Source organism: Fusarium oxysporum, chromosome 9 (genome assembly GCF_000149955.1).
Source record: "Fusarium oxysporum f. sp. lycopersici 4287 chromosome 9, whole genome shotgun sequence".
In the NCBI taxonomy this organism is placed as follows: domain Eukaryota; kingdom Fungi; phylum Ascomycota; class Sordariomycetes; order Hypocreales; family Nectriaceae; genus Fusarium; species Fusarium oxysporum.
The window spans coordinates 1,650,829-1,676,198 of NC_030994.1; the positions used below are offsets into that span (position 1 = coordinate 1,650,829).

Consider the following 25,370-nt stretch of genomic DNA (forward strand, 5'->3'; position numbering starts at 1 on the left):
TCGAGGTTATATTAGGAAATGCGCGAGGTCGGCAGACTAGGTATGGCTGCAAAGTGTGTGATATAGCGATTTATAATAATGCTGACTGTTGGTACTTCTATTACATGTTAATTTAGGTGTGTATAGAGGTACCGGTCGTCATGGTCATTTTGATTGGCCCCCCGCCCCTGTCGTGACTTCGTGGACGGCTTATGCCGGTCAAAGAGATACGGTACAGTGGAGCATGTTGAAGGGCTAAAGGTACAGTAATTTGTTTCTGGTGGGTATGAGAGTGAGAGTGATACGGATAGAGCTTGACCTTTTCTTGGTTTAGCAAGGGACCAAGCTCTACCTACTGTAATCAAGACACAAGATAGCTTGTGAAGGTGCCTGTAGGTGTGGCTGATACGCAAGGGATGAAGAAGCTATCTCCTATCCGCGCCACATCGAAGCAGGAACGAGTAGCGAGTCTTGGTGTTAAGGTTAAACGAGCCGAAACATCTACCGATACCTCAATAACAAGGCACACCTCTGGCATCATTACTTGTCAAGGTTCTTTACCTACTAAGGCATGCCTCGCATTCTGCGTCTTTTGCTTCAACTCTCGACAGTATAATTAAGGCAGTTACGTCTCGGTCTCATCTTGCTCGCGTCTTCGCTCTTCGCGATCCAGTTCTTGTATCCTGACTCATCAGAACCTTTGTCGGGCTATTGTAAGCCTCTCGGCCTTCGGACAGTTTAGATTTCCGACGTTTGGTCTGTCAAACGGCGAACCACATCAAAGCTTGACAACGTGAATATGCCTGTAATACGTTTCTCCATCGTGAAAACCCTCGTAATTGAGCCTTCATACGCATTCTGTTACTCGTCGGGATAACACGATAATTGCTATTCAACTGCTTCTCACCCTGTACCTACCTGACAAGGTTCTTGAGCCCCATCTCAAACCTTTATCCACCACGCGCGACACTTTGCAGCGACAGCGAACTTGGGATCTGAGGAGGAATAATCGGAATTATCATTCATTCATTGAATGACTATACTCGTTCATCAAGATGCCGCCAGACACAAGCGAGCCCGATCCTTCCGGCCAACCTGAGTCCGCAAAGACTGAGCCTTTAGCATGCGTTTCCTGCAGAGCCCGCAAGTTGAAATGCGATCGCACGAAGCCAGCGTGCACTCGCTGTGTCAAGGTCTCAAATGAGTGTGTGTATCCAGAATCACGGAGGAAGCCGAACTTCAAGAGAAGAAATGTCAAGGAACTCGAGGCTCGTCTGGGTAAGTATCTTGACAACAATCATATTGTAATCATGAACCACGAGTCGCTGATGATGTATCTCAGCTCAAGTTGAAGATTATCTCAAGGAGGTCAATAAGAATTCTTCAGAGGAGAAAACAGATGATGGGAGTCCTGTTCAGCCACCCCAGGCGAATGTCAACTTCTTTGATATGGACTTTACCCCTGGACTAGGTCAGACAATTAACAATCTGCCTGATCCCGACTTTTCGTCTTTCACATCACCCAACATCGTCCAAAATCCACAAGAGAGTCCCCAGTCTCTCAATGCGCAGTTGATGAGTCTAGGCATGACCGAACCTTTACCGCCGGACGATGTTATGGAAGAACTGTAAGAACGGTCGGTATTTGGACCTCCAAGATGGACGCTGACCTTCACAGCAACAATGTCTTCTTTCACAATCAATATCGGATGATACCAATTATCCACCCGGGAAAATATCTCCAATCTTTTTATGGCCCTCTGCTCAGAAGACCCCCTATGTGTCTGCGATATGCCATATGGGCTTTAGCGGCCACTGGCAGTACCAAGTTTGACGAGTACCACGACGTCTTTTACCGCCGATCACGGGCGTACATTGAGGCAGACATGATGAAGGTGAGCGGTTTGAAAGTGCCTGGCAGGTCAATATTAACTATCTCAGGGACACGGGGATGCTTTTATATCTGTTCAACACGCGCAGACCTGGGCCCTCATAGCCTTTTACGAGGCAAAACACCTGCTTTTCACGAGGTCGACCATAAGCGTAGCTAACTCTGTACGACTATGCCACATGATAGGACTTGACCGTCTAGATGGGGATCCCCTTGGCATGCCACCGGCACTGGGACCTCCTCTTACATGGGCTGAATTGGAAGAGCGGAGGAGAATCTTTTGGGGGGTGTTTGCTGCAGATGCACATTGCAGTATCTCCACAGGATGGCCGAGCCTGATTAACTCGGAAGACGTATGACACGCTCTCCCCTTTTCTGAGCAATGCTGACCACAATTTAGATCGCGACAAGGCTTCCTGCCTCGGAAGAAGCATTTGTCGAAGATCGCAAAGAGGACGCTCCTTTCCTGGATGAGGCAATTCAAGGTGCTCAGTACACAGGGTTTGCTGGAACCATCCTTACTTGTGAAATATTCAAAATCATTCTCCGTCATGTTCACCGATCCAAGCCCGACGCAAGAAACGACGATCTAATGCATGGGTCATTCTGGACTCGACACCGTGATCTGGACAACACCTTATCCAGCCTCTTCATGTTTCTCCCCGAGAAATTCCGTCTCCCCGAGAATGTGCGAGACGTATCAGCACTCCACCTGAACCTCAATCTTCACGCCGCGATTATTTGTCTGCACCACGCTGCCGTTGAAAAAGCGGACAAATACAACCTTCCCGATCACGTCAAGCAGGGTAGCGTTACTCGCCTTCGAGCGGCTGCTGAGGAGATTGTTAATATCATGCGACTGACCGCCAACGGCACTCTCTTCTTTGTATGTCCATTCTGTTTGTTTCTTGTATCTTGGCTAACCATTGTATAGAAGAGTCCATTGTCTGCTCTCTCGCTATACTGCACCACCACGGTTTACGTCTACCTAGGCAAAGAGAACCCGGTCAACGGCTTAAGCACAATTGACCTATCAAATTTCCGACTCATAATCCAATCTATGGAAGCTATCGCACGCGTGCACACCATCACACGAACGTTCTTACAGCAAGCATGCCTCGACATCGAAAAGAACGGGCTCGACTCTGTTATTCAAGTACCGTCATTGAGGAGATATCGAAACGCTTTTGGACCAAGCAGGTCGCGCATCCCCATGCTTGCCCGAAGCTCAGTTGCGGAGCATACTGGGGCATCGCCTATCTTGTTTGCTTCCAACTTCACCCAAGAGAAACGGATGGATGCTGAAAAGTCAAGACTGGACAAGGTGGCCAGCGCCATGTCGCTGGGAAAGACATGTTATTCAGCTGTGCTTGGGGCCGCTGCTAGAAATGTTGAGCCTGCGGATCGACCAGATCCGGAAACCAATAAACGAAAGAGAACGAATGAAAGTCCTGGACCTGAAATTATGGCCAACATGCGAAGCAGCGATCCTCTCAACTTGAACTTGAACCCCAATTTCAGAGGAACGGGTATGTGGCCAGCATCATTTTCACCCCGCATGGCCTCAGGGGCTATTTCGCTACCGGATCGAACAAATTCATCAGCCGCATCTTCGCCAGCTAACCAAGGTTCAAACCAAGGTTCCTACACGAAGACGGTCTCCGGGAGTAGTCATACCTCACCTGATGTCGGCCTCGGGAACAGTGCAGAGGAAAATCGAATCGATTTAAGAGCATTTCAAGAACGAATTTCTACACCGATATGGCAATCTACCGAAGAAACACTCTTTGCACAGATGGCGGCAAATACTATTCCCCTCGGTGATGGCGATCCTTGGGGGATATTGAATGCTGTCGACCTCAGCTGGGATGTTGAAGGACTTCCAGCAGGAAGTTGAGAAGGATGGAGAAATTCGGATTGAGTTTATCTGTATTACTAGGATACGACTGGAGTTTTGGTCATTCATTTAGTGGACGCTGATGTGTTGAACGAAGGGGAACTTGTACGATATATACCCATGATTGTTGGAGATGACGACACACAACTCTTGTACTCGTTCTGGGACCATTTAGAGGAAATAAATAAACCAAGGGCCTCTTGAAATGACTAAGATATGAAATACTCATAACCTGAACTCTGCTCTTCGAGATCCAAATATGGTCAGACATTAGTGACCCCGTCTTATCCGAAGCTTTAACCCTTGTAGTTTTGCTCCACTCATCATGAGCTCAATCGTCCCCCCTTCAACTCTCATCCTCCTCTAAACTATCAGCCATTGACTGCTTATGAGCTGCCCTCAACCATGTTTCAATACGTGATTGGACTCCTGGCTGTTATTCTAGTGTTCTCAAATCCCATCAGTGACTTCTTGTATCCAGACCGGGCCACCCGCATCAACGATGTCTCACCGCGCCCCAAGTTCAATGAGTCGCTCCTAGCTATCGATCCGCCCAATGCGACAGCGCCTGAATGTGCTCCAGATGGTTATGTTGCTAGAATTTTGAGCAGAGAGCCTCTGATAATTTACCTTGAGAATTTCTTGAATGAGGGAGAAAGGAAGCATTTGCTTGATATAAGGTAGATATGTCCAGGTATCGTGTCATGGTATGATGCTAATACTCAATAGTGAACCGATCTTTGTACCTTCAACCATAACCAACAATGGCGAGGCCACCCATCGCGACTCTTCAGTCCGTGACTCTCACGTTGCGCTCATTCCCAGAACTGACCCTGTCCGCTGCATCGAGTCTCGTGCCCGCGCTCTTCAAGGCTGGCGTCCAGATCTCTGGATCGAGCGCATGAGGACTCAACGGTACGGTCCGGGTGGTCACTACAACCATCACTTCGACTGGAGCTCTAACACGCGTGGATGGGGCCGTGTGAGCAGTCTCATGGTGTGGGTCGAGGGTTCTGATAGTCTTAAAGGCGGTGGCACCGAGTTTCCCCTTATCAAGAGACCAGCGGAGACGGAATGGTGTCGGTTCATCGAGTGTCCTGACGATATGGAGAAAGATAGAGGTACTGGTGTGACTTTCAAGGTTGTGCCGGGGAATGCAGTCTATTGGGAGAACTTTGCGGCGGATGGTAGAGGGTACGAAGAGACATGGCATGCTGGGCTGCCCGTTCAAGAGGGAACCAAGACTGGGTTGAACATCTGGAGTTTTGGACGAATCTAAGGGTGTTCAATGACTACAAAATGAGGAACGGGCTGAGAGATTGGAGCCGTCAATTATGCGTAAGAGTAGAAACATAATAAGATCGATACCATCTCCATCTTGACTCACTCCCATCTTCTCTCGCACTGTCCCATCCATCTTCCCCAGACAACTACCTTACCATTAATGGCTTCTGCGACTTGATCCCTGTTCGGTTTGGAGGTCTTGAACTTCTCGTCCAAAGGCTCATTTAGACCAATTACTTCATACCAGTCTTGCATCATGTTAATTCATGTATTTGCCCTAGAGCCAGTTATACTCACATCGATGAATGCCATGATTCAGAAGTGGCCGTGGAGCAATATAGATCGAGCCGTTACGACTCGCACCATAGTAGAAGCCTCCCGCGAGTCGAGTGGAACTCTTTTCAACAGGCTCAAAGTCACTCTCGACAACTCTTGTTTTCTCAGAGGGTATTCCCAAGTAAATTCTACAACAGTTAGCCTCATTCTTCCAAATTCAAATGTCAACTCACCCATGGCAAATTGGCGTTGTCAGGGGAGCATCTGGGTCTTCAGACACAAGTAACCACTCTTTTACACCAGAGTGAGGGTCCCAGGATAACTCTGGAAACTTGTGCTGATCACCGTGCATGTAGTCTTTCCCCAATGTTGCACCATCTGGGCCACAGTCTGGAGATGTGACAGCAAGTGTAGGCTCTGGATGCTCAGCAAAGGCGGGAGTGGTGAAGAAAGCTCTTGCATCTCTGCCCTTGGAGTTTTTGAAGAGCCAAGAAGCTGCAAGCTCGATATAAGCAGTCATTCTGTACCGTTTGACGTGTATTGGTTTTAGGTGAAATGTCTACTGTAGCATGCCAACAACAGCAGAATGAAGTCTTGGGGTTGAAAGCTTGAGCTTGCTCAGACAAGGGACAGTAGAAATATATATGTATACATGGGGTGGAAACTTTATCTCCGTAATGTAACTTTGCATGCCATATATCAGTAACACAGCGAAGAGTAGCTAAATGCGACCTTTCGGAGCCGAATCGGCAAACGCAGATCAGATCACTGCCATCGCTCAGGTATATGTAGGATAAGTTCGAGCAAAGAAAAATCCATTTAGAAATCAATAGAACATCATTCCTCTTAACGCGTGTCTATCTCGACCCAATACTCCTTGAATGTAGCCCAACAGAATAACCATGTAACACCATAACATCATGCCAAACCAGACGCTAAATCATGATGCTTTTCTCCAGAAACCTTCATAAGCCATGCACAACGTTAACACCACGTCAAATAAGCATCCAAGCAAACCCGAGAGCAAAGGCCCCAGCAACCATAGAAATAGCTGCGTCGCCTCCTAATGGTGCAAGTGACGCAGCGGCATTTTCCTTGTTATCAGAAGAACCACTACCAGTGGCAGTAGGAACAGGATGCTTTCCGGTACCGATCTCGAGAATATGCGATTTTGTAGCGTCAAAGTTGCTCTGTGCTAGTGAGATCTCGTTATTCTCAAGATCGAAAACAACGTAGGCGCTTCTGAGAAACGTGTCACCCAAGATAGAAATGTCTCCTGTCGTGGGTGCTATTCCAAAAGTACAGGCTGCCTGGCCATTGTCGAAGGATAATTGGCGCCCTGTCACATCGGTGAAGTCAAGGACCAGCTCGCTCAATGGTACTGAGATCTCTGCCGGGTCTTTGAACTTGAACGTCAAGTTTCCTGAATCGTTTCCAAGATCGCAGGGAACGTATGCGACAGACTCTCCCTCCTCGTACTGAGCGCCAACAATATCATATATGTCTGACGTAAGTGTGGCGGGGAGATATGAGAGTGTTGAGCCAGAGTCGAGAATAACAGCAAGGTCAAGGTTGTCAGCGATAGTTTCTGAGTCTGCGCTGACGCTCTGTAGTGTGATGGAGAGCTCGGCAAACTCGCCGTTAATCTTGTTGATGGGGAGAGTGACTAGATCGCCGGTATACTGCTCCTGGTCCACGCCTCCAAATAGGATGGTTCCGGTGGCAGACTCGAGGTCGTTCAGATACAAGCTGTACGCATTAGAAGCGATGAGACCTTTGGAAGCCAACTTGGCCGGCAAGTTATCGTAAGCGTCTCGGTTGAGTTGGCCGACCTGAGCTTCATTGCTCTTGTATCCGATACCAAGGACGCCTTCGTTGTCAGATGTAACATATCCGATACCAAACTGTAAATCTTCAAGCTTTACACTACCCATGCGGAACGTCTCGGTAGCATAGTCTCCGGAAGCACCAGAGCCATCGGCATATGAGATGTTGAAGTCGCTGTTCAAATACTCATAAGTCGACGACTTGTTAGGACTGTATAGACCAGATTCGCTGCATATATTGGCGTGAGTAGAACATAGTTTTGAGCCTTGTGCGTTGACCCATAGATCACTGCTTCCAGTGTCGAGATGAAGACGGAAATCTTGAGGTGGCGTTCCCAATGATGCATTGAGGAAGTAAAGAGATTGCTAGAGGAGGTCAATGGTTGTGTCTCTGTGTTGTTGTGGTAGATACTTACTTCATTGTCAATACCAATGTCTATTGTCCCGTCTCTCTTGCGAAGACGTATTCGATCGTTGGAAATAGGATCAGATATTGTCCGCCTCTGAATCTCCACGCTCATAACACGAGGCTCGAGGCCATTGTCTCTCTTGTTAAGAGAAATTCCTTCAGTGAGTGATAGTAGAGATAATAGTAAGGAGGATAGTTGAATAGACTTCATGATTGAAACCTTGTAAGTTGATCTGTCGAGCTCATCCATCAACTGAGGGTATTGATCCCTGTGTTTATATCCTGGCCCCAATGTACTCCGCCCCAACTTAGATTACGCCCACAAGGCGAACTCGATAGTATGTTGCAGTACCGATATTTGGTCATAGATAGTCGATGTTACTAAGGATCTTGCCGCACATCCGCGCGGGAGTACTAAACTCTCGCGATGCGTCAACGTCACCTTGAAGAGCAAACGTCAGAGCACCACCTTTCGGCACGGAAACGCCGAAGTAGCGAGGAACAATCCGAAGAGAGAGAGAGAGAGACAGAGAGAGCAATGAAAACATGTCCGGTATCTGTAACAACCATTCATTGTGACATTTGCATGCATTTTGTGTATAACATTTCCAAAATCCAGTCATGCCATTTACCCCCTTGATCGATCTAAGCTGTAACAGAATCATCTTTAGGCGCCGCACGAACCAGTATAGTTTGCATATTCGAAACACCTCGAAAACGTCGGGATGCCTCTCATCCCATCTCATCTCATCTCATCGGACATAACTCAGGATAACCTCCGACTCGAGTTAATGCTGAGGGGTCGATAAGAAGACGCGCGGCCGGTAGAAACCTTTAGAGATTGTTCGGGAGATAGAGCGGACACGTAAAAGGCGGAAGATCCGGGGTATTGGGTACTACTAAGTTAGTATCATGCGAATACTACCGGCGTCCATCCTACTATACAATCTGCTGCTACAGTAAGCAAAACTGTGAGTATAGTTATTATTAGTTAGCGCTTTATCCACAAGCCTCTCTGTGAAACGTTTACATGGGCGTCTGACTGGCGCATGCTTTATGACGTGCCATACGATGCAATGGTCCCTGCAGCGCTTAACCACGGGGCTATCTCTGAGGCATTGTGTCACAAAGTCTTTCTCAAAAGAGAAATCTATTCGATTCTAGCTGAAGTTATCCAGCAAGGTAGGTATTCTGGAAAGGTCGCTAGTCAGTTGGCATCACATGAGAATCTGATGGCGATGCTGACGACAACTTAAAGTGGCTCAAGGTGCCGAACTTCCGATTGACAACGGAGGCCACTCAGTGGTATTTCAAATTCAGGCTACATCAGAACAGAGCCGAGTTGACATGACGTCCGATTCTTGTTTCGTTCCTTTAAATAAATGTTTTCCCACTCGAAACTGCCAAGATCTCGTCCTCTGGAGTCATTGGCTCTCTAATTTCTCCGTCTCCAGCCATCATGTTTAGGGTAAACAGTGGTTCCATATAACCGTGCATTTGAATCAATGTTGCTCTAAACACCAAGAATCAAAATATCACGAGAAGCATGATTCCTATTTTGTGTTTATTTTCCATCCCATACTATTGCCCTCGGTTGAAGTGCCGCGACGTTTCTCATGGTATCATGCAGTAACATCTTCGGTTTCACAACCCCCCAGCTCGAACTCAACGTCCGCTTTCAGACGGACACTCACGAAAATTACCCCTTAGCCATTGTGCTTCACGGGCACAGAGGGGTATGGCATTAGTGAATACAATAATGAATTGCACTAGAGGCCTCTCCCCGGATACGCATCTTATCTTGGATGTTCACCATACTGCATCCATCATCAACCACTTACAACGCTGCTTATTCTTCTGCCTACCAAGCCACGTAACGATGCAATCCAACAACACCAACACAAACCATGCAAGTCAATTTGTGGTTGCCTGGCAAAGCGTCTGCCAAGATTGATAGTCTTTGTGCGGCTGAAATCAATCCTTCTGAGCTGCATGTCACCAGGTGATGTTATCTGCAGGCTTTACATAGGCTTATATGTCCTTGACCAACTGTGCAGCCTGGCATGAGTATATATGTGTCTTGCTTACCACAAACTTCTGATCATCTGTGCCCGTGATAACACCTTTAACTTCGACTGGAAAATCCACAGTAACTAACCAACGCCAACATGGATGCTGAAGTTCTTGCAAACATGGACCGATGGTACAACCTCCCTCTTAATCTCTTAATCACTGAGACTCAACTGACATAATATTTCTCAGTCCCATGTACGCCGTATGTAGCCCTTTACCAAAGAAAAACCCATTTCTGATCACATATGGACAGTCCTTCTTTGGCGCAATTGGTTGCGCGTGTTCCATCGTCTTCACAACATTCGGCGCAGCATACGGCACCGCAAAGTCCGCCGGCGCAATCTTCCAATCTGGCATCCTCCGCCCCGACATGATGATGCAAAACACGTACGATGAGATGAACTCAATGTTGGTAAAACAGTGGCTGACACACTTAGCTTGTGTGCCATCATGGCCCAGATCCTGTCCATCTACGGTCTCGTAGCAAGCGTCATCATGTCAAACAACATCAAGGAGAAGATGGCTATCCACACGGCGTTTCTGCAGCTCGGTGCTGGCATTTCGGTAGGGCTGTGCGGCATGGCTGCTGGCTTTGCTATTGGCATCGTTGGCGATGCCGGAGGTATGTTCACTCATGGACTAAAGGCAGCAAACTTGACAAATTGTGATAAATGTCTAACAACCCCCAGTTCGTGCAAGTTCGCAGCAACCACGTCTCTATATCGGAATGGTCCTCATCCTCATCTTTGCCGAGGTTCTAGGCTTATACGGTGTCATTGTGTCCATCCTTATGTTAACTCGTTCCACCGATGGTGTAACCGAATGCAGGTATTAAGACGTACAAACCAGAGCGCGGTTGCTTGGTACCATGTTAGACCACAGGTTTTAAATCAAGGCTGTCGTCAATTGTACTGAATAAATGTTGTGGGGGTATATGCAGATCTAAGATAATGATGAGGCAGCCACAAGTTCACAGACTCTTCTCTCCCGTGACTCTGTTCCTGTCCTCCTCTTGTTACAATGCCCATTCGTTGACGTTGTCGTTATGCGTAATGAAAGGCTCGTCAATCCTCTTGATTGCAAGGTCACTGCAAAGAATACTGTAGAATGTTAGCTGTGAAATTACAAGAGGAAACACCAACATACCAAGCAGAAGCAACAAGAGCATCCAGCTCCGCCACCACAGTCTCCCTCTGAGTACCACTGACTAAACCCTTCTGTATCTGTGTCTGAAGTTCCCTGATACGTGTAGACTTTCCAACGCCCGCTTGCTCCAGAACCTTGCGTCCCAAGCAGTCAGAATGGAACGAATGCTGACAGGGGAAGACAAAGAACTGCCTGCTCAACAGCGGCAGCCCACACGTATAACACTTCTCCCCAGGTTCCACGATTGCGTATCGGTGATCGAGCGCAGCAATGTCAACCTTGATATTTGTTGCAGTCTGCGACGACTCATCCATCTCTTTCTTCAAGTTATCAATATTACGGCTGTAATCTTCCAGCGCCGCGCAAATCTCCTCTTTGAAGTCATCGATAACAACAAAGTCAGGGAAGAAAGGAATGAGATCCTCGATCTTGAGCAAGTCGCACCGCTTGAGGAATTCAATGGCGGTCTTGATTCCATTCGATTGAGAAATGACTTTTCGGGCCACCGCAAGCCACAATCGCTTGCGCAGTTGCGGATTCGACATGGGTCGATCAGCAATAACTGCTGCTAGCTCAACTTCGCCATGAGAAAGCGCCAAGTCGACTGCCTGAAGATACTGTCCCATGCTAGTGTAGATATGAACGCAAGATAATGTTCGGTGGTGTTGAATGCAAAGTCGAAGGGCGAAATCTGGGTCGTAACGCGGCTCATCACCTTGTGCTTGTAGGTAGGATAAAAGTCCCGATTCATCCTTGGAGGAGTGAGAAGCGTAAATCGAGACGAGAGTGTTGTGCACAGCAGCATCTTTCGAGTTTAGCTGGTAAACCGCATAGTTGAGGTATCTGATAGCTTGGTTCTGTGCATTGGGACCTCCCGAGAATGTACGGTTGTACTCAAGAAAGGCTGGTATGAGATTTCGAGGCTTCAGGTCAGCATGCCTCATCAAAATCTCAACTAACTCCGGCGCTACATATGTCATAAGTACGCTGCTATATCGGTAAAAGACTTCAGGATCCGTCTGTTTCTTGAGAACATTCAAGACCTCATTCCATCTCTCTCGCTGTACCCAGTAAGAGAGAACGTAGTTGTAGTCATTAACCGCATTGGCAAAATATAAAAGTTCTCCCTCACGGCCGTGGCTGCTGATGACATCGTAGACCATTTTCCGGTCGAGGTCGTTTTTATACTTGTCGACAAAATCTCTAAATTCTTTCCTCACAGACTCGAGTAGCTTTCGTGATTCAGTCGAGTTGAGGTGCTCCGATGGCTCAGCTTGTGTGTTTATGGTATCATCCAGCGTGTTGAGTTTGGACATAAAGACCTCGATCAACCATCCCGCGATCATCATCCGCTGCATCACTGCTGATTTCTTGAGCGAAGCTAATTTCGTCAGTAAGAACTTTCTCAAGGCATCTGGTTGATTATTGTCGATTATGCTCAGTGCAATATCTTCAAAAGGCTTGTTGCTGCGGCCATAGACAGTAGCAGCCTCGAGCCAGTGTCCATTTTTGGCCAAGTGATCACCGTATGCAGCCGCGACTGTTTCCTTTTGAAGTGGTGTTCGAGCATGTTGCAGAGCTGGCTCAAACTCTTTCAGTTTTGTCATAATCTCCCAGATGTTGCGCTCCTCATCTCGAACCACAATCTCGAATATCTCATCTGATGTAAATAGCCAAAATGTGTTCTTTTGGATATCCACGGAGAACCCGAGAGGCTTCTGTCCCTGACCGATAACATCATGCTCAGACACCATCTTTCCGGTGAGGCGGTTCGTTGTAATGACACGACCTCCGACCAGGTGGACAATATGCCATTGTGTGAGTGCGATTGCATCGATTGCCTCGGTTGTCGGGACTCGTCTTTCGCTATTCTCAGGGGAAAGGACCTGAGCTCTGGAAAGCATATGTGATTCTGAAAAGACCTTGGTCCCGAGGTTGCTGTCTACAGGCTGGTTCAATAGTTTACCGTGGAACACGCCTTGGTACGATAGCCATGCATATGCTCTATCAGGAATGTCGTCATCGTATGGTCCAGAATCCGGGGGGTCTGGGGACACCGCTAGACTCGAAGGTGCTCCTGAGGTCGTCCGGGACAGTTCATGAACAACAGGCTGCTCTGACTCGAACAATCGGGTGTATACAGACCCTGAACCATCATGCCCAAATCCTATCCTTCCGACTAGGTGAAACAAGCGTGTCTGAGTAGCTATCACAACCCGTCGAAGGTCTGACTTGTTATTCTGGAGATTGTCCACCCATAATCCCGTAATTGGTCCGTCAGGAAGTTTATGTAGATTCTTTAAGTGCTTCACCTCCTTCTTGTAAAACTCCTTTGACGTCTCAATGAAGGCCTCATAAATGTTGCCGTCGGATGCACCAATCAATATCTCGCGTGTCGACGCTGTCGGTAACGAAGGGTTCCATGCCACACTCTCAATCGAAACTCCTCGGAGACGCCCAAGTGGCCGAGGATGTTTTGACTGGGAGTGGAGGTAATAATTCTCGCCAAGCGCAGTGCAAACAATTAGATGTGATGCTGTAGGGTCGAGGAACATGCGCCGTATCATGCCAATCTCGGATGGCTTTTTGGGAAGGTCGATATCTATACATTGCGATATCAGTCACCATGACTAGCCGCACGATACATCGCTCAACTGCTCACCGTCAATATCCTCGGGTCGTTCCAGGTCAATACGGAGAATGCGTCCATTGGAAAGGGCGAGGACGATGACGTTGTTGGCAACCTGCGCAGCAACAAAGTCGGCCGCTACTGAGAACTGTAACTGAACGCGCTCTATGGTGAAAATAGGTTCTTCGAGGTCTGGGACGCCATTGGCGGCGACGAAGCCATCTTGGAGATCCAGGGCCATATTGTCGCGGTCTCACAGGCGCATATTCGGCGGTCGGGGGCGTGGAGGGTAGTTATGCGTCTTGCGCACTGCTAGACGCCTAATTTGAACTCGATAAACAGGGGGGGCTGTAGAGGTTGGCTCGGCTCGCTGAAGCTGGTTGATGGGAATGAGTGAGAGTTGGTGTTGACGGTGACGAAGTCGGTGGTTGGACAGCTCTAGGTCCCCACCTGGGGCCGGGTAGGTATCTCCTGTCGGGGGCTAAGGCAGCTATTTAGCTCCAGCTCCTAGCAACACCCGCCCGAAATATTACATCACGCTTTCGTTATTGGATCAGCATCACCTGGGTTGTAACTACACAGTTTTAATGGAATGCTCAATGAATCAGAGGTGGCATAAGTTTTGACTCTAAAAAGATTCTATTGTCAGTGCACTGATACACATATTCTCCCTATGTCTGTCTAACCAATCCAAGTGTCTTTTACATAACTCGTCATGCCTATAGCTCTCAATAGCTATCAGACGAACAAGTCTTGTGTACACCAGAGCGCCGTCCATGAGTATCTTCAAAGGATAACCAACCCTAGATCGAATGCTGAAGTATGTACAGATAAATGTTTAGAAGAAGAAAAAATGAGTCGTCATCCGTTTACAACGCCGGCCCAAAACAAAAGTCTGCGCCAAACCCCATCGCACACAAAGCAAAGCCGCCGAGCCGCACAACAATTAAGCTTCTTCGTGCCCTCATCGTAACCCGAGTCGACACCACTGCCTCAGCTTAGACCTGCAGTTGTTTGGTCATCTGGACGGAGCGTAGGATCAGGACTGTTGCCGTTCAGTTCTGTTACTGGCGAGTAACTCCTCCCGAGAAATTCTGCAAGATCTGTGGGCGGTGCATCGAGGGGCTTTCTGCCAATGATAATGCGCATCTTGATCTGAAGACCCTTCGACTTCTCCGGGTCCTTGGCTGCGTTTGCCAAGTCTCGGGCAGCAGCTTCACAAGCCTGTTTGCACTTTTCAGGGTCCCAGTCCATGTACTCTGTCAACAAACGCAAGCAATGTGCCTCGAAACTGTCTAGACACGAAATAAGCCAGATCTTGCCCGCAGATGCCTCGGCAACGGTAATAGGAATAGAGTATTCCGTAACCCGCACGTCGACAAAGCCTGCCTCCATGAGCAGCCGTGGCTCGAGATGATATGTTCCTCGTGGGCGCCCCGACTTTTCCGAAGCGATCAAGAGGTCTCGAAGGAGTTCGTGCATGGCAGAGTTGTCGGGGAACTGTGATAAGAATTGTGTAAAGCCCTCCGCGCTCACAAAGTCTTGAACCTCAATCCAACCACCAGGCTTGAGAGAAAAGAACGTATTGTCGTAGACGAAGCTCCAATTCCGAAATGCGCCCTCCATGAGCCGGAAGTGAATCAGGTCGTACATATCGGGGTGGCGATCCCAATCCTCAGCGTCTTCAATTTCGAAGAAGACGTTCATGGGCACGCTTTTAGTCTCGGCTATCGCAGCGATATCGGTTCCGACAACTTCACACTGGGGTTGCAACTCGGCCATTTTGATTGCCCATTCACCTGTTCCCGTGCCAATATCGAGAATATGCTCGGGGTTTTGCAGAGGGACAAGAGTGAGTTCACCGTCGAGGACGTGCATAAATACTTGGTGTTGGAGAGACATTCTCCATTGTTCGATGTCGTCGTTTGGCATATAATATTCGCGACAGTAGCGCCGGCCGTGGATTTCTCGGTAGTCAAGGTCTTGCGCCCACAACGATCGTGTCGATGCAGCCCTAGCATATGTTAGTCATTGCAAGAAATGTAGCACAACATGTCGCTTACATGTCTGAGTCTACCGTATGGGAATCTGGAGAGAATGGGGTCTCTACACGGTGTGAAGCAGAGACCCTGGGGTATTGAGAAGCGGGATATATGGATATCATGTCGTCTTCGTCGACATCTTCATCGAGGTCGGATTCATCGTGGTGATGCTCCTCATCGGTACCCATGATACTGGTCATGGCTGTGTTATTTCCGTCGCTATTGGCATGCTCACTCGGTGTACCGTCGCTAGATTGTCGGCCGCTCTGTACAGCATACGAGTCCTCCGAGGACATTGTGCTCGTCTGAGACTGGTTGTGCCGTCCCCGTGTACTTTTGCGTTGCTTGGTCCTCCGCTTTTTGGCCATGGGTGTCTAGAGAGAAGAGAAGGATAATGACAACTATGATAATTGAATGGATGCGATATTGGCTAACGACATGGCTTGGGATCGGGGAATGAGGCTGAAACGAGCGGCGCGGGCGACAAAGTTCGGGCCCAGGTATGATTCGTTGTTGCTGTCGCGATGACGGAGAATGGTCGAAGACTTGTGTGGATAAGAGGTTGAGGCGAAGAAACCGGATTAGTTAGGTTCGGGTTTACTCGCGAGAGCGAGGTTGCAGTCTTTGTCTAAACACCGTCCGTACGAGGGCCAAAAGCAACCCGAGCGGCAGTAGCAGCCGTCAAAGCACAAACAAAGCAATTATGGATGAAAGACGAAATATGTATTCGTGAAGTAGAGTGGAGGAGGATCCAAGACTTCAAGAAGGAAGAAGACCTGGGGATTGGTAAAGGCCCGTGAGCACAGACCAAGAAACGTGGACAAGGGTCTGAGGGAACCGGAAGGGATCCGTAGAAAAAGGCAGACAAATTGTATATGGTCAGTTTACGAATAGTCTGAAGTAGGTAGGAAGAGGAAAGAGATGAGTTGACTGGTTGAGTCACCGACAGAGAGGAGAAACCGGGGAACACACTAGAGTCAGAGCTAGTAATTAGTACTGTCGTTGGGTTGAAAGACAGAACAGAAACAGAAACAAAACCAACCCGAGGATTTTCTTTTCCTGATGAACTGACAGAACTGAACAAAAGTGGAGGAAAAGAGAGAGATCCAAGGATCGGGTGCAAGGGGGGTTTCTGCCTCTGGTGCTGCCACTGCGCTGCTTCTGAGAGACAAGGATATGCCGGTCGGTTGACAACGTTTGTGGTTAGACGACGAGTCTCTTGGATTGACGGTGGTAGACGCTAGCTGTTTCCTGACAAGGGACTGGCTACCTAGGCTAAGTTGTCAACTCTATGTAGTGCGTAGAGAAGAAGGTGTCGAAGTTGAAGTTGAAGTTGGAGAGCTGTAAAATTTGGATAGATATTATATGTATAGAGTAGGCAGCGACGAGGCCGTCTCATTGTCCATTCATATGCAGTGCAGCAACAATACAGCACTTATACCCTGTTGGTTCAGATCAAATCCAAATATACTAACCGTAACCCCATGCTCTATGAACTTCTTGAGCTTGGCAATACTGGTAACGGAAGGCCGTGGCAACCCTGTGAAGTATATCCGTATCCTTAACTCAAAGAGAACATAAATCATGAAACGTTGTATCCTTCTGACGGCCGTTTTTCCATTACTGTCCGTTTATGCGATTCGACGGTCAAGGTGGAGGTTTATCCATTCCTCAGCTCCCGGCACTCTAAGCGTACCTGGCCCTTTAACCCGCCGCATATATCCTAAACACGGACTCCTCACTCCATGGATGTTCCTGCACCTGCTCTCGGATTGATGTTGCTCCGGTGAGCTCGGCTGCTTGGCTCTGCTTGTCAAACGGCCTCGGCTGCCGGGGGGGTTAGAAGTGGAAGGCCTGGGCCCTAAGCCTCTGTGCACTATTGAAGGTCCATGGTATACGGATATATCCGTGCCTACCTATTTCTCAACCGGTTAACATAGGTAGTATCTGTACGACCTCATCTCACAAGAAGGCGTGGATTAGGCATTCTCATCAGGAGTGTCACCACATGGAAGTACTCAGAAGCACCACGGCAAGTTCCAGCCCAATCTAGGCTCTGACAAGCAATGAGCAACACAGAAACTTGCTCTCTTCGGGGTGCTAAGAGTTCCCCCCTCAGGGAACCTGGCTCCTGGTCCATCATCCCACGGCAGTGGAGCAGTGCAACAGCAGGGGATGCACAGTTGGTTCAGGGTTCACAATCCAGACAAGACTTAAACCTGATTCAGATAAGCGTCCATGGGGGTCTTTTCATGAGTCGATGTTTACTGTAAGTCCGATAGTTCTGTTCTTACCTTGTGCCTTTGTCGAGCTGGAATCCTGTTATCGCATGCCAAGAAAAGACAATACGACAATAGAGATTTTGTGTTAAGCATAATTGTTTGTCACTCATGTATCGGCATTGTTGTTACTCAAAAGAGCGAAGACTCTTTGACTACGGTTACCCGCGTCTTCCTTGTGTCATGGGTGTAAGTTACATATCTCCACATCGTCGGAGAGAAAAAAAAAAACGGTCGATGAAGTTGGCTTTTACTATTACATGCGGAATTGGGTACTGCTACGACAAGGATGGCCTCGCCGTCGTCGTATGTACGGATAGACTTGTTCCTACTGCAACTCACTTATCAATCGTCGACCCATCAAATTCTAGTCAGTGTCTAGGTCTCACATCTTGAAGCGGCCCGTCCCCTCTACCCTTTGACCCAAGCCCCAAGTTAACAAGTTAGAGGCAATTAATCAAAGCCCTCCCGCCCTGTCAAATTCTTTAGTGCAACCCAAATGTCAGTGATTCCAATTGGAAACTCTTCCTGCTCTCCGCATAGTTCGTAGTCTAGTACATGTCTGCCTATCAACATTTCGGCAGTTAAAAAAAATAGTATGATGCAAAAACAACACCAACACCAACACCAACACCATCACTAAAAATCCTCACCCCCGGATAACCTTTCCCTTGTCCCTTATCCGGCAGGTCGGTTCACATTGGGCATCGACAAAAAAAAAAGTCAAACCGTCCCCAGTCTAGGATCGTCCCGCCGTGATCCCATTCGCTGGAGACTCCGTAGAGTGAAAGAACTTCACCACGGGTCACACAAACTGTTGCCTCTTGTTATGCGCTGTCAGAGTTTCCCGGGACGTATTAGACTGTCGGCCCGGCGCCGCGGAGTTTAGCCTCTCCCCGACCCGCTGGCTTGGACTTGGTGTCTGTCCGAGACTGCGTTTGCGTCTGCGTCTGTGTGTTGGCGTTGTCTCTGCATTTGCATATGATACCGGGCCTTTGGGAAGATACCCCCTGAATTTTGGCTTGATTTTTCTTTTTGCCTGCCCCAGTTGGTGATGCATCATGCAGGAGAACGCGTCATTAATTGTGGCCATTGGACACGCATTGTTGCATTTTGTCCTGATTGTGTTCCTGCAGTTATAAGGGGAGCCTATTGGTTGCTGAGAGAGCTTTGATGATCCAGAGTTGAGTTGTTCTCAAAGCTGATGATAGTAAGCCAATGCCATGGTGTCCAGCTTGACTTACAGATAAGCCAGCGATAGTTGTTGCCGTCATCTTGATTGCTACGTGGTCTAACCCATACGGTAGACGCACAAACATGTATTCCCGATAAATTAGGTATATATTCAAAATTCTTTCAATCTAAGTGATTGAATTTGCAGCCCCAGCTTCCGGACTTCGTCTAGTCATCAGCCCCCTTGTAAGTGGTATCTATGTCTTTGATCTTCTGTCTGTTCTATTGTCAAAATGCATTTAAAAAGGAATAAGTCCCGCAAAAAGAATGGCTGTTCGTTAAGCGGTAATTTGATAACCGCCGCCGTTATTTTGATGTAGCCCACTTGTATCCTCACCGTTCTGTTGTGTTTCTCGACAACCACCACTCATATCATCCTTTTTGTGCTGTTCCGGCAGCTTGCCCTGTCGTATGTCTTGGGACTCAAGCGGTTCATCGCGCATTGATCGCGCATCATCCGGAACCATCTCGCCATCGCTCACCGTAGGAAACGGCGTGAGAACATGGCTGATGTCTCCCCACCAAGTCTCTCCGAACTGCGTGAACCAATCGACTGTAATCTTGAGGCCCTCATCAATCGACACTTTCTGTTCCCAACCAAGCCTCTTTAGTTTGGTGCCATCAACTGCATACCGGCGGTCATTGAAGGGTCTGTCCCGAGTGTACTTGATCCACTTGCGGAGCTGCTCCGGGGTATCGTGTGGTATCCTCATTCGGTCGAGCAGCATCCCGCAGAGCTCTAGATTGGATACTTCGTCCTGTGAACCGACGTTGTAAATCTGGCCAATTTGACCTTTGTGGAGAATCGTGTCAAACGCATCAGCTGCGTCGCCAGCGTAGAGATATCGCCGGGTAGGCGTGCCGTCTCCGTGCAGAACCAGTGGCCGCTGACGGTTAAGAAGACATGTAAACTTGGGGATAATTTCTAAGAACGGTTAGAATCTTGGGCATGCATCATGCAATAAGCAGCTTCCTGACTCACTCTCCGGATATTGATGAGGACCGTATACGTTGTTACTCCGCACAATGATGGCAGGTAATTTGAAACTCTTCTGGTAAGACTGCACTAACATCTCAGCTGCCGCTTTGCTGGCGGCATATGGATTTGTGGGAGCCAATATGCTCGTCTCAAGAAGGTCGTCGTCGTCTTCTTTAACTTCACCGTATACTTCATCAGTCGATACATGAATGAAGCGGCCAATGCCAACCTTCTTGGCGCTTTCAAGGAGAACATGAGTTCCGTAGACGTTTGTGTGTGTAAAGCCATAAGAGTTTCCAAAGCTCAGGTCCACATGTGACTGGGCGGCAAAGTGTAGAACTGTATCAATATTGTATCGCTCCATACAGTCAACGACCTCAGCTGGATTGGTGATATCGCCATGATAGAAGGTAAAGTTGGAGGATTCACTTAGGACGCCTGTGTTGTTGAGAGCAGCGCAGTAGTCTAGCTTGTCGAATGAGACAATGTTATAGGCATGTGGATATGTCAAAGTGAGATGGCGGACGACCCAGCAAGCGCTTGAAATAAACCGTCAGTGGAGCAGAGCTTGGCGTTGCAGGACGTCACTCACATGAAGCCAGCGCCGCCTGTAATCATGATGTTTTTAACATCGGAGCGAGGCTCAAATTTGGTTGTGCCAATGAGCACAGGGGCATGCTTCCATATGTCGCTTTGTTTGCTGTGGTTATTTATCCCAACTAGACATATCGGTTAGTCTATAGCTCGACCATTCGCTTATATAGCTTGCTCGGATGACGAGATGTCAAATTGGGTGGCTTACCACTGGCGTCACCGTTAGTTCGCGGTTGATCAGAGGAGGCCGTCATATTCGTCGTAGGATATTTGAGTCTGCCTATTTGAAGCAGGGTGTATCAGAGCATTGACTTTGACTTTGATGGCAGAGTCTCTGCTGTTATGCAGACAAATTTGCCTGCGTCATGAACAGCCAGGATTTTAATTGTCGCAAACCACCCGCGGGTGATGGGTCATGGGTAGACAGGGACAGGGGATATGTAAGGGGCAATCCCTCGGCTCAGAAGCAATGAAGGGAGATCTTTGACGAAGAGATTTGGTCTAGAATACGAATAAGTTATCTTGTGTAACACTGTTGAGGTTTTTCGTTAATAGTTGTCAGCAACTGAATCGAGTTAAAGGGGCAAATCACACAGAACACGAAGAGACGTTGAATTCTAGCGTGGTTTGTCCAATGCAGCACAGTTAAACTTGTAACGCCACCTCACTAATTGAGTCAAACCACTGATGAGATGTGGCGCTGGTTCCTGGAAAGGAACGTTGCGCCACAGCTCAAGTCCTAAAAATGTTGTGATATGGGAGGTCGCCGGTTGACAAGGGAGTTGCAAACACAAAGATGCATGCCGATCTTACTCAAGATCCCATGACTATATTGGATGTTCTCCAAGACCCCAGTCGTTCTGTTTATATACTTTGGTTCCCAGTTGTTCCTCATTTGCTGTTTTTTGCCTGTCAAGCGAAGGGAAGGACGATTAACGTTCTATCACCGTTTTCGACGGTAGACCCGCAGATGTATGGATGTAAACACTTCACTTAAAGCCAAGCTTATTGAATGTCAACAAGCTCGCTTCAATTAATGGCTCCCTCACTACCTACTAATCTAGCTAATATCGCTCCACAACCTCAACGATTCCTATCCAGCTTTCGGGCAAGCATCATTAGCTGTGCCTTTACCACGATAGGTGCACTGCTTCGGGATAATTAGGTGATCATACAAAGTAACGTTACTTGCGTCCTCGAACAGACAGCAGTCACGCTTTGAACATAAATGACTGTATTGACCATCGACGGGGCGCTAATGTCCTCTAACTTGAGGTCTGTTATACATTGGGGAAAAGAGAGGATTCGATCCCTCTTGAAGTGGACTTGCATCGTTGGGCTTCCCCCTCTACTGCTTTTGAAGCCCGTTATTAACCATCATGAGCAGAGCGTGGCTTTCGACTCTCCGCTTAACCCTTGCTTCTGTAACAATGGTCGGGAGAGATCTTCCGCTTTATCAACATCGTTCCTAACGATATGCGATATTCTTATATTCCCGCAACTACCAGCATATCGAATGATTTCCCCTCACCAATAATCCCAAAGTGACTTGATGCGCTGTGGCAGTGGAGCATCTATCATCGTCAAGACTTCGACCTGATCACGGATATGATATCCTGAAAGGGCTACGTCAACCAGGGTCAAGGCTCCCACTCCGAGTCCACGCCATTCGTGGACTTTAAGGGATGGGCTCGATTGACATCCTGACCAGTTAGTTCTCAAGCGCATAGTCGAAGAGCAGGGTCTGAAGATTAAAGCGCCTCCTTATATCCGTATAACCGTTTTGATACTCATGGCCAGGACTTTCTACCGTCCACTGCCCAGGGACATGACTTCCGGCTTTCAACCCTGGTGCCCATTCATTTATAGGCTCAGCCAGAATAAACATTCATAATATCGTGTTGCGAAGGAACGTGAGGCTAGGTAAATCACCTTGAAAAGTAGACATGCTCAGCCAAAGGCAAGAACATAACCTGGAGCACTCAATTACCTACCTAAGGTAGCCATATCTATTGCCCATGGAAGAAATGCTTCTTTGCCCATCTTCACGAGTCTAGAAGCTTATAATTCACATCCATGATAATAGATATGTATTTACAGCCCATGAATTCCCGAGGTTGGGAAGCGTATGTTGCTCGGATCATGGGAGGGTATGAACTCATGCATAAGCCCTATCTTCAGCTCCTTGAGGCACTGCGGGGGAGCCGGCGGGTGTGGCAGTTATAGAATCGGCATCTCTCAGAGGGGCTGGAGGTGAAGGCATGGGAGTTGGCATTTGATCCAATATATGCTCTTTTACCTTGTTAGTCACCTTGAGAATCATAGCCGTGAGAAGGAATTCTGGGCTTTTACCTGCAGAATCATTGGTCACATTCTGGAATTCAACAGGATGTTGCGAGCGACTTCGTATGTAGTCTTCGTAATCTGCCTGTAGCTCGTCCATAGGTCCGCGTACAAGTTTCTTGATAAGGAGGAAGAACGTCCTCTGGATGCGGATGTAACACCCAGATAAACTTAACCCTGCAAGGAAGATGATGTGATCCTCATCGAACAGGTCCCGCATCGCGGGCGGGTCTTCGCATATAATCCTCTTGGTGAAGAAATAGAACATCCTGAACCGCAGGCAGGGCGGGTCGACGGATGCCATTTTGTCTGTTTAGTGAAACTGATTGTGAAGATAGAAACGAAGAGGAATGCTGCTTGGAGTGATGATAAGTAAGTGATCATGAACGGTGATAGTACTCTGTGAGTTGTTGATGAAGGAGAAGACTCTTACCTATACTTAAGACGGTCCTTAGGTTAGGTAATTATCTGTATTGAGCAGATTCATGAGTGCTGTTTTATTTCGAAAAAATAGCATCTGGGTTAGAAAGTACCTACTAGGTCTTGAGATATGGAAACCACTGTCCTTACTACCTCGGAGGTCACTACTAACCGACCATCGTCAAACATTGAGCAACTGTCTCCTTAATAGGCAATGCACTCGTCAAAGTGTTTTCCTTGAATGCTACTTCCGCGAGAGCACTTGTATCGTACACGGGTATTGCCACCTTAGGTACCTTACCTTATAGTTAGGTACCTACCTAGGTTAGGTAGTAGGCCAAGGTAAGGGAAGCAGTACTCCCCTAGGCGTTCCACGAAGTCAAGATATCATGAACAGGACACAGTGAAGTCACTTGATACGAAGCGACACCCCATTGATCATGCCACTCACCTGTGCGCCTCTTCTTAAATTTTTGGGTTAAAGAACATGCTACACAAAATTGGGCAGGAAAAGGAATGGCAGCGGTCAGGAGCTTGAAATGAAATGTCTTCGTTATATTTGTACTGTATTGTATTGTATTGTTTTGCCGGCTCAAGTTCAAGAACGCCAAGCGCCATGACTACCAACCCACTATTAGAGAAACAATTATAGGTTGAACCTCTTGCGATCCTTCTCCATCTTGGCCTTCCACTCCCACTGTGTCGCATCATCACCCTCACTTCCAGCTCTTCCAATACCCTTGTCAACTCTCCTCAACTTGAGGGTGAAGCGGGGACCAAGCTCCTGGAGGCCAGCGCGGATGCCCTCCACACCCTTAACCTCCTTTCCATCGGCACCGACGATGCTCTTTTCTGTCTGTCGCTTTTCTCGGAAAACGTAACGATGTCGTCGCACAAAGATATAATCTCGCTGGTTGTGGAGCGTAGTGACTTGGCGACCTTGGAACTCAGGCTTAGGGGGAAATAAGGTCATAAACAGCTTGGCCGTCAACAGGCCAAGTGGTGTCTTGAAATTGTTAAGAAGCAGTTCAGGGTAGTGATTTGTTGGGTTTCCATGGCCTGGGAGCTTTTTGCCTTCGATCCAATTTGTGATGGAGAAATGAAAAGTCGGGCCGGAAGGAAGATGCACAACCGTGAGACCTGTAGGTTTTTTGGAGTCCTCCTTAAGGAGAATTACAGCTGTGTGCTCTCGATTTGAGGCGTACTTGCAGATCTCTCGGAGCGAATACTTATGGCCGTATCGATGGGCCGACCGGGGGACGTAAGAGCTGTTGGGGAAGAACTCGCAGAGAACATGGGCCTGTTCGTGGAGAGTAGAGTTGATGGACGTTGTGACCAGAATCTTGGGCTCAGGAGCCGGTATGTCGGTGAAAAGAGACGGAAACTTTAGGGCCAGTGATGTTGGCGTCAAGTCAAGGTTTGTGCTTGTTGTGGATGGGGCAACACTGTTATCTCGCTGTGCACGGCGTTGACGCTTCTTTTCCAGTGCAACCTGTCGCTCTTCGTCCATCTCCTCATCCGAAGCCAACATACTGTCAACATCATCATCCTCGTCCAGCTCTTCCTCAGCGCGCATAGCAGCCTCATGAGCCGCCTGTTCAGCTGCTTCAGCCTCTTCAATGCGGCGGCGCTTTAATTTCTCGAGGTCCACCTGCACACCAAGACTGTCATCGTCGATATCATCCCATACTCGCTTTGAGTCGATCGTTGCAGGTTTGCGCTTAGCTAGCCGGGCTGCCTTGAGCTCGGGGTCCTTTGCTTCTTCCCTACGGCGGCGGTGTCGTTCCTCATGTCTCTCCTTGTTCTGGTGCTTCTTGTACTGGACGAAGAGCTCCTTTCGTTTGAGCTTATTGGAAGACTTGAGCGCCTGAACAGGCGGCTTTGTGAAACCCATTCGTGGCGATTTGACGGAGTAGATCGAGTTGAGTAGCAGACACGGTGGAAACACTGCGGCTGGGAAATAATTTGGTAGAGGGGCATTTCTGCCCGGCAGAAAAGTCCAACTTTTTGGCGGTGAGTGATCATCTCGTCCAATCAGTGAGTGCGATTTCTTGTCGGCCCCACAAGACC

General features: G+C 48.1%; 11 protein-coding genes across 19 annotated transcripts; 4 read left to right on the forward strand and 7 right to left on the reverse strand.

Annotated features, from left to right (window-relative positions):
* Positions 1-484: 484 nt before the first annotated feature.
* On the forward strand, positions 485-4,034 carry FOXG_09425 (uncharacterized protein). 4 transcript variants are annotated; one of them, XM_018388576.1, is made up of 7 exons: positions 485-1,257; positions 1,322-1,607; positions 1,658-1,874; positions 1,921-2,223; positions 2,271-2,756; positions 2,805-3,399; positions 3,511-4,005. In XM_018388576.1, exons 1-7 carry the CDS (start codon positions 1,035-1,037, stop codon positions 3,765-3,767), a joined length of 2,367 nt encoding a protein of 788 aa, XP_018246665.1. In that variant the 5' UTR covers positions 485-1,034; the 3' UTR covers positions 3,768-4,005. The 4 variants fall into 4 exon arrangements, with proteins under 4 accessions (XP_018246665.1, XP_018246664.1, XP_018246667.1 ...); XM_018388575.1 differs by having other exon boundaries at positions 2,805-4,034; XM_018388578.1 differs by having other exon boundaries at positions 1,322-1,874.
* A 19-nt stretch (positions 4,035-4,053) lies between these two features.
* Positions 4,054-5,385, forward strand: FOXG_09426 (uncharacterized protein). Its single transcript, XM_018388579.1, has 2 exons — positions 4,054-4,447; positions 4,497-5,385. The coding sequence occupies exons 1-2, from the start codon at positions 4,173-4,175 to the stop codon at positions 5,044-5,046; spliced, it is 825 nt and encodes a 274-aa protein (XP_018246668.1). The 5' UTR covers positions 4,054-4,172; the 3' UTR covers positions 5,047-5,385.
* Positions 5,151-5,847, reverse strand: FOXG_09427 (uncharacterized protein; the record flags this gene model as incomplete). Its single annotated transcript, XM_018388580.1, has 3 exons — positions 5,151-5,299; positions 5,349-5,515; positions 5,561-5,847. The coding sequence occupies 3 exons, from the start codon at positions 5,845-5,847 to the stop codon at positions 5,151-5,153; spliced, it is 603 nt and encodes a 200-aa protein (XP_018246669.1).
* A 475-nt stretch (positions 5,848-6,322) lies between these two features.
* FOXG_09428 (uncharacterized protein) lies at positions 6,323-7,812 on the reverse strand (the record flags this gene model as incomplete). Its single annotated transcript, XM_018388581.1, has 2 exons — positions 6,323-7,519; positions 7,570-7,812. The coding sequence occupies 2 exons, from the start codon at positions 7,810-7,812 to the stop codon at positions 6,323-6,325; spliced, it is 1,440 nt and encodes a 479-aa protein (XP_018246670.1).
* Positions 7,813-8,714: 902 nt separating this feature from the next.
* Positions 8,715-13,220, forward strand: FOXG_17771 (uncharacterized protein). The gene is made up of 5 exons (XM_018397757.1): positions 8,715-9,765; positions 9,825-9,837; positions 9,889-10,022; positions 10,073-10,257; positions 10,325-13,220. Exons 1-5 carry the CDS (start codon positions 9,763-9,765, stop codon positions 10,548-10,550), a joined length of 561 nt encoding a protein of 186 aa, XP_018246671.1. The 5' UTR covers positions 8,715-9,762; the 3' UTR covers positions 10,551-13,220.
* Positions 8,880-13,851, reverse strand: FOXG_09431 (uncharacterized protein). Its single transcript, XM_018388582.1, has 3 exons — positions 13,444-13,851; positions 10,782-13,383; positions 8,880-10,735 (listed from the first exon to the last, which is right to left on the reverse strand). The coding sequence occupies exons 1-3, from the start codon at positions 13,649-13,651 to the stop codon at positions 10,651-10,653; spliced, it is 2,895 nt and encodes a 964-aa protein (XP_018246672.1). The 5' UTR covers positions 13,652-13,851; the 3' UTR covers positions 8,880-10,650.
* Positions 13,852-13,939: 88 nt separating this feature from the next.
* Positions 13,940-16,906, reverse strand: FOXG_09432 (uncharacterized protein). Of its 3 annotated transcripts, none has more exons than XM_018388584.1 (3): positions 16,495-16,906; positions 15,474-16,423; positions 13,940-15,424 (listed from the first exon to the last, which is right to left on the reverse strand). In XM_018388584.1, exons 2-3 carry the CDS (start codon positions 15,818-15,820, stop codon positions 14,404-14,406), a joined length of 1,368 nt encoding a protein of 455 aa, XP_018246674.1. In that variant the 5' UTR covers positions 15,821-16,423; positions 16,495-16,906; the 3' UTR covers positions 13,940-14,403. The 3 variants fall into 3 exon arrangements, with proteins under 3 accessions (XP_018246674.1, XP_018246673.1, XP_018246675.1); XM_018388585.1 differs by having other exon boundaries at positions 14,000-15,424; positions 16,723-16,887; XM_018388583.1 differs by having other exon boundaries at positions 15,474-16,906.
* Positions 16,907-18,777: 1,871 nt separating this feature from the next.
* FOXG_09433 (dTDP-glucose 4,6-dehydratase) lies at positions 18,778-21,160 on the reverse strand. 3 transcript variants are annotated; one of them, XM_018388586.1, is made up of 4 exons: positions 20,746-21,160; positions 20,536-20,662; positions 19,947-20,482; positions 18,778-19,889 (listed from the first exon to the last, which is right to left on the reverse strand). In XM_018388586.1, the coding sequence occupies exons 1-4, from the start codon at positions 20,789-20,791 to the stop codon at positions 19,243-19,245; spliced, it is 1,356 nt and encodes a 451-aa protein (XP_018246676.1). In that variant the 5' UTR covers positions 20,792-21,160; the 3' UTR covers positions 18,778-19,242. The 3 variants fall into 3 exon arrangements, with proteins under 3 accessions (XP_018246676.1, XP_018246678.1, XP_018246677.1); XM_018388588.1 differs by having other exon boundaries at positions 19,947-20,662; XM_018388587.1 differs by lacking the exon at positions 20,746-21,160 and having other exon boundaries at positions 20,536-20,711.
* Positions 21,161-21,328: 168 nt separating this feature from the next.
* Positions 21,329-22,555, forward strand: FOXG_20049 (uncharacterized protein). Of its 2 annotated transcripts, XM_018400330.1 has the most exons (2): positions 21,329-21,870; positions 21,925-22,555. In XM_018400330.1, the coding sequence occupies exons 1-2, from the start codon at positions 21,766-21,768 to the stop codon at positions 22,072-22,074; spliced, it is 255 nt and encodes an 84-aa protein (XP_018246680.1). In that variant the 5' UTR covers positions 21,329-21,765; the 3' UTR covers positions 22,075-22,555. The 2 variants fall into 2 exon arrangements, with proteins under 2 accessions (XP_018246680.1, XP_018246679.1); XM_018400329.1 differs by having other exon boundaries at positions 21,329-22,555.
* Positions 22,556-22,637: 82 nt separating this feature from the next.
* FOXG_09434 (uncharacterized protein) lies at positions 22,638-23,184 on the reverse strand (the record flags this gene model as incomplete). Its single annotated transcript, XM_018388589.1, has 2 exons — positions 22,638-22,829; positions 22,890-23,184. 2 exons carry the CDS (start codon positions 23,182-23,184, stop codon positions 22,696-22,698), a joined length of 429 nt encoding a protein of 142 aa, XP_018246681.1. The 3' UTR covers positions 22,638-22,695.
* Positions 23,185-23,822: 638 nt separating this feature from the next.
* Positions 23,823-25,262, reverse strand: FOXG_09435 (uncharacterized protein). The gene has a single exon (XM_018388590.1). It carries the CDS (start codon positions 25,192-25,194, stop codon positions 23,947-23,949), a length of 1,248 nt encoding a protein of 415 aa, XP_018246682.1. The 5' UTR covers positions 25,195-25,262; the 3' UTR covers positions 23,823-23,946.
* Between the last annotated feature and the right edge of the window lie 108 nt (positions 25,263-25,370).